The following is an 11,597-nucleotide window of genomic DNA, read 5'->3' as shown; positions in this document are numbered from 1 at the left end:
ATTTTCAACCCCAGTCCACATTTTTGCCAGTTTAAATCTCACAAAAATGTTCCCAGGGTACATTTAAACCCACAGATTTTATTATTTTTTTTAAAGAATCCTATGTTAAGGACCATTTAATTAAACCATAGAAATACTACTGTGAATAATTTACATCATACACTTTTTTGACATGACAGATTTTAGCATTTAGTTCAAATGAATTGGGAGAAATATGCTTAATTGTATAAAATATATATGCAATCACAATGCAAAAAAAAAACGTTTATAATCATAAAGGGAGGCTTCATTTACTTTAGAATAAAATTATTTCTTGAGTTTTGTTAAAAATGTGCTAGACATTTGGTTTCACGAGATTCACATACAGTAGTGCTTATACTAAGTAGGCAGGGGCCACCCATTCCTGCGATAAGTGATCAGGAAACATGGAAAAAGCACTCAACAACGATGTATTTGGAAATTTAATATTACACAACAAGAGGCACGCAATCAAAAACATCCAGTCAGAACTTTTTCCCCATGTCTTAGGCAAAGTATTGCATTAATGTATGTTCTATGGAAATAATTTGGCTACAATAAAATGGATACATATAAAAATATAACCAGTGTACAGAGACAGTCAGAGGACATGCACTCCCCAATAAAAATGTCTAAAACTATTCAGAAGAGCTTTCTTACTACATAAACCATTCAGTTTTTCACTCAAATTAAGCTTGAAAGAAAACAATGATCCACCGCCAGTAACACCAGATGAGACTTTGATGCTTAAAATACCCAATCGATAAAAAAGGACAACAGTCATGTGTCTAAATGGATATGAACTTTTACCAACAACAATTGAGCTTACAAAGAAAACGCAGTTCACTAAAAGGAAATAAAGCAAAAACAAGACATTAAGGTCTTCCGTCAAATTATCATTTCACTTTCATCAATTTCTGGAGCATCTGTAGCAGTAATTACTGATTAAATATTTATAATGCAGATATCACATGATACTGAAACGATAAATAACATCCTAGAAACTCATCCTCTGAGGGTGTATGAGATCCATCCAAGGTTTAATCAAATTGTAATTACTAAAACTGCATTCAGAGGCAATTCTTAGAGGACAGTACATTTGTAATTTTACAAGCAAGAACACAAACATGATTTTGTCACAAAAGTTGAGCTGAAAGTCATCAGGGAATGAGTAAACCAAAATGGCAGCAAATATTAAATGTGACCCTGCACCACAAAACCAGTCTTAAATGTCAATTTTTCAAAATTGAGATTTATACAATCACCTGAAAGCTGAATAAATAAGCTTTCCATCGATGTATGGCGTGTTAGGATCAGATGATATTTGGCTGAGATACAGCCACTTAAAAATCTGGAATCTGAGTGTGCAAAAAAAAACAAAAAGAGAGAAAAATCGCCTTTAAAGTTGTCCAAATGAGGTTCTTAGCAATGCATATTACTAATCAAAAATTAAGTTATGATATATTTACGGTAAGAAATTTACAAAATATCCTCATGGAACATGATCTCTACTTAATATCCTAATGATTTTTGGCATAAAAGAAAAATCGATAATTTTGACCCTTACAGTGTATTTTTGGCTATTGCTACAAATATACCCCAGCGACTTGAGACTGGTTTTGTGGTCCAGAGTCACAAATCATGTTGAACTCTCTCTCCACTCCAAGAAACGTGCACAGCAAAATGCACAACTTAAAATATACAACCTATTTACAACATGTAAAAATAAAGGGACAGTAAAGTAATGTTTAGGCACACATATAATAGACCGCAATCAAAAACAGAAAAATGTCTTTGACACCCAGAACATACGAACTATAAAGAAAAAAGAAAAGAATAAAACACACAGGACTGCTCGTAATGGGCCTCATTCACGAAACATAAGCAGAGCGAATTTGTGTGTAAATTGTTTATAAAACCATTAAACAACTTACAAAAAAAGTTTTTAAAAATGATTTACAAAGAAATGAGTGTACAGTTTGGCATGATACTATGAATATAAATAATAAAGCGAAGATTAATCAAAATACAGTTTTGGGGCAAGCAGGTAAATTTCAATAAACAATCTGAGAGAACGGAAACAAAGCTTAGAATTTACATGATTAGTTATTAAGCTAACAATAAGAGATGTGCAATTAACAAATGTGTACATATACATTAGTACAACTTTACCAAACATTACACTTTATTTTTTGTTCTATATTAATCCAATAAGTAACAGCAAGTGAATCGGATACAAAGACATATTTGCTAATGGATGGGGTGTTGGGAGACAAAGAAAAAGCATAAAAATATGATTTCAGACCATACATTCTTAAACCATCTTTCTTGATTTCACTCAACACTGATATAGATTATATCAGATTTTTGAATGTGTACATTATGCAGACGGAAGGTGGTAATTAAAAAGTGCTTAAAAAAAAAAAAAAAGCTGAAAGTGCTATTTAAAGGGTAATGTTTATCAGATCTTGAAATTCAAGAAGACAGACTGTCAACAAATTAAATCATCTTATGGAAACCAGTATTTTTTATAGTATATTGTATTTTGACTATTTGTATTTGTAAGTCTGAACTAACCACTGAGTCAGGCACAATGATGACAAACGAAGAATAGCATACCGGTTAGTGCTGTTGTCCTGGACAACTGCATCCCCAAATGTGAGATATGTGAAAACAAACCCTCTACAGATGCCTTGCTCCCCAACTGATTGGCAAGACAGACTCTAACAAAAATGTACTGATTCCCACAGAAGCAGCATGAGAATATCTACTTTTTGATCCAATAACTTTAGGAGAAATGTGCAAAAATATTTCATGATTATATCATCTCATTATATAAAATTATGGGCTAGGTCCATACAAATTCAGTATGACAATACCTGCAGATTGCTCAAAACAAAATGTGTCTTGGAGAGATTTTTTTATGGGAGCAGAGAATGCAAATATATATAAAAACATTTCAACAAGTAATTAAAAGCACAAAAAGATGAAATAACCAAATTAGCTTACAATGACAAGGGTGAGAAAAATGTTACTCGTTTTTTAAACAAAAGTGACTTGCAGTACATCAATCACAAAGTGCCTTACTCAAGTCTAGGGAATTAAAGTAAGGTCCTTTCAGTACCTCTCCAGACAACATGTTTCAAAATACCTAAACCGATTGTAATGCTAGGCTAGAGTAGTTTCTATAGACCTACATTATTAGGTCAGTCCGTTAAGCCTGATGTTCCAGCAAAAGAACTGAATGCTAACAAGAGGCCAAATCAGAATTGAGCTTTCTCTCGGGGAGGCTACGTTGACCCTATAATTTAGACTAGAGCTTGAATTCTTAATTTTAGAACACACAGGGGCTAGCTGATTTGGCAAGCCAGAGTGTGTTTGTCCCAAACACTACATGTGTAATACACAAATAATGCAGTGACACATAAAGAGCATCCTATAGTCTGATAATAAAATCGAATGCGTGCATCACTCTGCTCCTTTCGATTCTCACATATGCGTGATTGTTTAAAGATGGAAAATCATAAGTATTTGCACAGAGATTACATTGCCTTCACTGACAGAACTATAAAGTGCCTTTAAAATGCTTTAAATCATTAAAAGCTCCTGTTTAGCCAAAGGTTTGGCTGCTTGTAGCATCTGGAGATGACGTTAGTTGAGTTCTTGTTTCACTAACAAGCGAGAACTCTGGGAAGTCCGTTCCTCCGTGACCTCTCAGGCTAACTTGTCCACTGGCAATGCTAAACTGTGAGGATATTCCAGATCGTGAGCTTGGGAATTGAGATCGAAAGTTCTGGTCAAAAGTAGAAATCTGAAATGTTTGACTAATGCTTTGCGCATCTGTTTTTTTGGGAGAGGTCACTTGATCGAGGAAGTCCTCCGTTGGCGAAACTGAGGAAGGGTTTATCTCGTCACCCGAAAAGGAGAAGGAGTGTTGGGAATCTACTAAAAGACTAAAGTTAGGCTTCTCCAAGGTGGATCTCAATGGCGAGTTCATGCTCGGTCTGAACCGGGATGGGGAGGTGAACTGCTTCTCCGTAGAAAACAAAGGCTGGCCAGCAAGACTGGCACTGTCATTTACAAACGTAAGACTCTGGTTGTTCAGGTATGTGTCGTTCTGACTGGTCCTTTCCAGTGCTTGCTGGAGAAACTTGGAGTACTCCTGTAGAAGGCTGGCCTTCTCGGCCGGGGGAGCTTGTGAACTGGTTCCCAAAGTCTCGGTGGGGCTGCTCTCATCAGAAGAGTTGATAGAGATGCTGGACGTGACCTCGGTGTCCGCCACACTGAAGGAAATCTCTGCTTGCCCGTTGGCCTTATTGGAGTAGTGATCGAGAAGCGTCTGCAGGACCTCGTCTGGAAGGACGTTCTTCTCATTACTGGACTTGATCTCCACGTTCAGCGTCTGAGTCTCAGAGAGGATTGTGGCGGGAACGGTCTCATCGATGACGCTCGCTACAGCTGCCTGAGTGACAGAAGGCTGCGACACGATGCTGCTCACGTTAAGCGCATAGTCTCGACTAGTGTTTGCCGCCTGAAGGTATCGCTTCTTCTTGAGAAACTGCATGGCGTCGTCGTAATTCGTGCTGCTCCCAGTTGGTTTCGTTTGTCCTCCTTGTAGGTTGTCAACAGACTCCATGTCAGGATTGGTCTCGACATCCAAGAGACCTTTGTTGTCCACAATTTCAAACGTGTATCTCGTTACTTTGCTCTCTTCGAATGAGGACAAGGGTGAGAGGCTCTGGGGCTGTTCTAGGGATTGCAGTTTCAAACCTCTTCTGCTGGCGATTTTCTTCAGCACTAGTTTTGGAGGACTGATGATCTCGTCATTAGACTCCTCCCCTGCGAGATGCCTGTTGCCAGGCGGGGAATCAGGGAGCTCAACAGAATAATCTGTCACAACATACTCGTCCTTCACCTTGGTGTCTACAGTGTAAAGAGGAAGGCACTCCCTTTTGGCCAGTTGGTTTTCCGTCTTCTCCTCGTTACCAGCTTCAACCACTTTGTCAACAGTTGGACTTATAAGCGCAACCCGACTTCTATCAGAGGTCTTCTGACGTTTCTTCTTGGGAAGCATGCATTCCTTGGCAGGAAATGAGAAGCCCAAGCTCTCTGAGGTGCGAAGAGGGCCATCTTTGGCAGCTGCTTTCTGCACCTTCCTGTCCTTATTCTCATGGCACATTCGTCTGTGCTTTAGTACTCTGTCGGTTCTGGAGAAAAACTGTTGGGGAAAATATACATCATGTTTCAGACTGTATAATGCACGCTAATATTTTAATTGCACAGAATCAAACCTGATTTGCTTTGAACTGCGCATACCTGATGGCAATAGTCACACTGGTAAGGCTTTTCCCCGCTGTGTGTCCTCTTATGTCTCTCCATATGGTATTTCTGAATAAATTTCATTCCACACTCATCACAGCGAAAAGGTTTTTCTCCTAAAGGGGAGACATGACAGGTAATTATGAACGATATAAAGAACAATTTAGGCAAGTCACTTAGGCCTACTTTTTCTCTGCCAAGACTTGATGGAAAAAAACTAGGCTTTGACCCTAGACTTGCTTTCTCAGAGTATAAAGATGTACCACAAAAAAGGGGCTTGCAATGGACTACATTTAGAAATGGATCATTGACTTCTGTACATTTTCTGTACTGTACATTCTTTAAGAACATATCTTACAACACCTTGAAGAGAAATCTAAAATGTCACTTATTTGTCTCCACTGGTATAATCCCTTTCCGCTCACCTGTGTGGATCTTCTCATGTCTCTGAAGCAGGTACTTCTGAATGAAGCGCATGTCACACTGATTGCACTGAAAAGGCTTTTCACCTGCAAAAAAAAAATAAAAACATACATTTTTGTTCACCATTTTGTTCTTTTATATGACAATTATTCCCAAAACACATTACACCACCCACCTGTGTGAATGAAGACATGTCTTTGTAAATGGTAGTTTGTCCGAAAAGCAGCATTGCAGTGCTCACAGACATGAGATTTTGGGTTTTGGTGCCCAAGGGAGCCATCTTCATTAATAGTGAGAATCTAACAAGATGGAAGAGGAAATATAGTTTAAAACTACTGTGCTTCTTTAAAGCATCATAACTCCAGAGTGGTCATAATACTTTGTGTCCTTGGGTAACCAATACCAAAAAAGGACATGATAAATGTCAGTCCGGCTTACTCACAGATGTGCATCGCACTTTTTAGTGTAATAACATTTCTATGAGTAAAAACAATCACTTCAGTAGGAAAGCAGCCTTGACATAAATAAAATAATATATAAAAAGTAGACAAAATAAGCAATGTCAGGACACTTTCAAACTCACATTAAACTTTAAATTATTTTACCACCACTGCTTTGCACTGTAAAGCATCTCTCACTTAGAGAACTGGTATTTTAGAGCATAATGGTATTTTATTAGCGGCATCTCTGATGAATTATAGTAAACCTTTGCAGGCGAGCGTTGCTTCCTCTTCTTCTTTTTGTGACAGTCAGATGGGTCCCTCCCCGGTTTCTTCTCCTTTTTATTCAGAATCAATGAGTCTGGCACTTTCATCTCCTGCTTTATATTTACCTAACAAAAACAACAACAAAAATCATTAGTTAAATTCATTTACTGAATTTCTCAGTTACAGTGTGCATATTATATACATATTTTTATTACGATAATATAGCTATATTGCTGTCTAATTCCGACATATTGGATGTGCAAATTTGCTTTAAAGAAATGCACACTTTCTTTACCCAATAATTACTCAGGTTTTTTTGTGTGTGTGTGTGTGTGTGTGGTTCATAGACAAGGTTGTTGGAACTTACACAAGTAAAATAAATAATAGTGTTAAAGCGCTGCAGTAATTAGCTCTTAATTATCCCTAGCAGCTGTACACTTACTGGCATATTGAGTGTATAGTGTAATTTATGGGAGATTCGCTGTGAGAAAGCTGCTTCATCCTGTCTGTCATTTTTCACCGTCTCCTCGTGAACCATCAGGTCATCCTGGGACATCAGATCATGCGAGGTCAAGCCTCCACCTGCCAGGTCTTCGTCATCATCCTCTGCCAAAAGGGGATGATTAGCCAAGCTCCGTTCCCCAAGTGTCATATCCAAACTGCCTCTTCTTCCTCTTCCGTCCACCCTTGAGGGTCCCAGACCTCTGGATGAGTGGTGAAGCCCCACAGGGCTACATTTCATAAGCATCCCCTCCAGCTTGTCATCAATGTTCATCGCTGAACGCTAAGCAGTTTAGCTGAAGCTACAGGAAGAGACAGGACCAACATAAGGATTTCTATCAGCAGTTGCGTTCACAGCACTTCCTCTCCGTCGACCTGGCTGAGAGAAAAAACAAGCTTGAGTTTAAAGGCAACAACTCGCATCCCCCCTTGACAAGCAGGAGCAAAACCTGATGATCCATGTTCTCCAGCACGATATGAGGTCAAAAGAGCATCTTGTGCATCAATGGATGGAAATCTGATCTTTTGAAAATCCTAAACATCATTTCCAGGTTTAAATGGAAAAAAACTGCTATTTTGGTCTAGCCCAGGGATCCTCAAATCAGGACCATTCCTGCTCTAACCCTAATCAAACACACCTGAGCATGCTAATCAGAGTCTTCAAGATCATTAGAAAAGCTAGGTGAGTTTGGTCAGGTTGGAGCTAAACTCTGCAGCAGATTGGACCTCCAGGGAAAGATTTGAGGAACACTGGTCTAGCCTATATGCACAATCAAAATAATAATTTTTCATCACCTGCTGGGCAGAGGAAAATGACATTAAACCCGATCAGACTTGACACGTCTCGAAAAGTCATTGTCAGAATTGCTACTGGAGCATAAACTGATTTAATAAGGACGCATTCATGCCTTTTTACATCAGATTCATACTTCTCATCATGAAGAACTGACTCAAAATGGATTGCAATACATAATTTCTTACTGGTTTAATGAGGCTTATTATTTATTTGTATTCTGAAACTCAATTCAACTGTAACGACACTATTGAATGAAAATACAGAAACTTTGCTCAATAATGACTGCTGTCAGCTGTAAAGCTATTTTATAGCTGAAATTTAGTTTCACAATAACTGATGCAACTCTGACCTTGTTACTGAACAGAACAGAGATGAATAATAACATTTTATCCTCTGTAGAGCTGCTAAAAAGGAATTGAAATATTTAATATTTGATGAACTTTGCAACACTGACAATGTTATTTTCCTGTTTATTACTGTGAAGCAGCTCGGAAACAATCCGTATTGTATAAAGAGCTATATACAGAAATGACTTAATCATAAATATTAATATGAATATTACAAACATACCTGATTGGGATTCATTATTAACCCAGGATGACCTTTAGATAATTATTCTCTTATTTTACTGAGGCATATGAGCTGGTTGGCATCCTGCAGTTTTGTCATAACAGATGTTACCAGATGAGACTGTCATACAATCTTATTTTTATAGCATTTTCACAATATTGTTTCAAAGCATCTCTACAGATAATTTTCCCTCAAGTCAAGTTATATATGACATTTCAAACAAAATACAACCCGCATATTAAGTGAATCAACGTATGATTAAAAACAAATGGCCATAAGTGTTTAATCTCTATACTAGCTTAATAATGCTGATGTGCACTAACTAAAAATACACGACTGTTTACAGTGACACTCAAGCACAACACTCTGTCAGAGATACAGCTGCGCACTTAATTTGACACGAGCTTAGTAAAACTACTGTATTTTAATAAAGACTTTATATAAATGTAGTTTAAAATCGGCCTGATCTCCATCTCTACGCTGCCGTTTCACCACGCACACAGAGGCCGGACTGCAAACATTTTCACGGCTGATTGTAATGAAGAGCCTCGCAGATGAAGAGCAAACATACCGCATGTGTCTTCAGTGCAGCGCTGGCGGCGGGTTCGAGCCGCTCATGATGTGTTTGTCAAACTTTACTGCGATGCTGCGGCTAGCATGAGAGGCTAGCGAGCTACATTCCATCTACAGCTGCGGTGCATTGTGGGATGGCAACGGAGCCATATAGAGAGAGAGAGAGTTGCGACAACTCCGTCGGTTTTTTCAAGCAATGTCGCTCAATAGTTCCCGGAAGCTCGCGCTCATACTATCTAGAGATGCAGCAGAAGAGTTTAAAAGGTAAGACATTTATATATTTTCAGCACAGCTAATCAAATCGCCTTGTGCATTAAAACAGATCATTATTAGATTATTCCTCGCTTAATTAGTAGATTTACGGGATGTTATTCATTCTCTACGTGTATGCATTATATATTTTATTTTTTCCTTATTTTCTCCTGTGTGTTTTATTATGTGATATGTGACTGTATAGTATTATCTGTTATGATGTATTTTCTATGCCAGTGTCAAAGATGAATTTCTGTTCAGTTGCATACATCGTTGTGTAATTAAGGCTTTTAAGCGTGATTTTTACTGGTAGGGAGTTATTTAATAGACTTGGGTTTATTGCAAAGGATGCTGATGGACCTAAGTGAGAATCAAAATTATGCTAGACTAAATTTCCAAAAATGTATTATATACCACCACTATTTTATAGAAGTAATCACAGTAAACCTGTACATTATTACTGTATTTTATTCTTAAACGTCTTTGCAACTATAGAAGTACTGTGTTGAAGGAGCAGTGATGCCACAGGACTGAAATGTGACGGAGAGCATCACTTAATCATTTCTCCTGTGTTTTTCTCCTTCTCTGTCTTGCTTTCAGAACAAGAACCACCTGAGGACTCCCTGTAATGAGACATCACCCTCACCATGAGTCTCTTCACTGGGTTTGGCAAGTCTCCCTGTTCTTTGAGGAAAAAGTGCCAGTTCCCAAGTATGATTCCATTACATTTTGTTGGTGTAATCTATTGATTGCTCCTGCTGATTATATCCAGCCTCTCATGAAGACTTCAGATGACCCAACACTTGTGAAGAGATGACGCCAGCCCTTGAGAGGACTTCAGATGAAGCTGACTCTGAATAAACATACAAAACTGCTTTAATTTGTTCATAGAAACATTCATTTTCTGTAAAGCTGCTTTGAAACTGTGTATAATAAAAAGTGCTATACAAATAAATGTGAATAATTTAATTCTATGTATAGTTTATTATAAATGTATAAATAGATTGCTGTAAATAAGAGCATAACAAAAGTCAACATACATAAAATATATGATTAAATGTGTAAAAATGTTTTAAGTTGTTTTAAATTTGAATATACTACGCATATATTTTTATATATTAATAACAGGGGTGCACAAGAATCAAAAACATTAAACAAGATACATTCTCACTTAATCTTAAAATATCTTCACTTATTTGGAATGCATTTTCTATGAACAAACTTAATATTTAGCATGAGATTAGTAAAACGACAATGAACATTTAGATGTGATTGCACTTGACTACAACATACAAGTTGTAAGAACACACACCTTCATACATCTATATATATATATATTCAGAGTCTGAAGTTACCTTGGTAAAAGACCACGATGTCGTTTATATAACATGGACCTTTACAACGGTAACTTCAGCCTAAAATATGTTAACAAGGCAGGTAAGGATAGCTGACCAAATTAATCCTCAAATATTAGCGGATTGTATCTTTTAATTTCATGGATTTTATTTATTTTTTCTTTTGGTGTTAAATAAATTAACAAATTAATATTAAAAAATATTTTTAAAATCTCTGAAATATTAGTTGTGCAGACTACATTTAAATAATATATAAATAAATACTTTTATATAAATACATTTGTAACATTGTTATATTTGAATTATATTTTATTTCAGGTCTATCTAGATATGCATATCGCATTTTATAGTCTGATTATCTCTGTTCAGATTGTACATTTATTTGAATGACTTGACAGTCATTTGAGATATATTTTAATGTTTTATACATTTCAAAATGATGCACTATATTGTATGTGAAAACAGAAATAGAAATAGACCCTCAAAGGTTAAAAAGCCCCTAAAATAAACTTCCAGGGGGATAACCTGAAATTATTTATGTAAAAACAATGATAATAAATAAAATGAATTAAATGCTAAAAACACAAAAACAAAATTAATCTCAATATATTTTTTTTATTTTGTTGGGGGAAAAAAACGTTTAATTAATTAATATATAAACACTCCCAGTTTCTGTTAATAAAAAGGTTAAAAACAACCAGTTTTAATTAAACCATCAACATAATTACGAGAAATACCACAGAAAAATATATCCAATATGAAGGATTGTTGAATATAGTCTTAGAGATGAGATGAGAGATGATATAGTCCTTATGAGGGGCATTTAAGTAAAAATAAAGTTGCGAACCACTGCCCTAAAAACAACTTGAACAGGTTAAATAGTGGCACTTAAATATAAAAATATTAATTTCTGATCTTGGCTCAATTTGATAAAAAATAAATAAAAAAGTGTTCACTCATTTAACTTGTTAAAACCTGTTGTAAACCTTCAAACAAATTCAAATTCAAACAAAACATCTGACCACAGCACAATCTGTAATATCAAAGGCTTTGGTTATAAAATTTGTTCATAAGTATAACACG

At 36.5% G+C, this 11,597-nt stretch overlaps 1 protein-coding gene across 2 annotated transcripts; it reads right to left on the bottom strand.

The window, feature by feature from the left end:
• Positions 1-443: 443 nt before the first annotated feature.
• On the bottom strand, positions 444-9,108 carry LOC306876755 (zinc finger protein 148). 2 transcript variants are annotated; one of them, XM_079428152.1, is made up of 7 exons: positions 8,906-9,108; positions 6,910-7,343; positions 6,467-6,592; positions 5,936-6,059; positions 5,763-5,846; positions 5,335-5,453; positions 444-5,236 (listed from the first exon to the last, which is right to left on the bottom strand). In XM_079428152.1, exons 2-7 carry the CDS (start codon positions 7,240-7,242, stop codon positions 3,629-3,631), a joined length of 2,394 nt encoding a protein of 797 aa, XP_079284278.1. In that variant the 5' UTR covers positions 7,243-7,343; positions 8,906-9,108; the 3' UTR covers positions 444-3,628. The 2 variants fall into 2 exon arrangements, with proteins under 2 accessions (XP_079284278.1, XP_079284277.1); XM_079428151.1 differs by having other exon boundaries at positions 6,910-7,347; positions 8,906-9,067.
• Between the last annotated feature and the right edge of the window lie 2,489 nt (positions 9,109-11,597).

Source organism: Barbus barbus (assembly GCF_936440315.1).
Source record: "Barbus barbus genome assembly, chromosome: 11".
Taxonomy (NCBI): Eukaryota; Metazoa; Chordata; class Actinopteri; order Cypriniformes; family Cyprinidae; genus Barbus; species Barbus barbus.
Note: the sequence above shows the minus strand (reverse complement) of the source record. Positions and strands in the feature narration are given on the sequence as shown.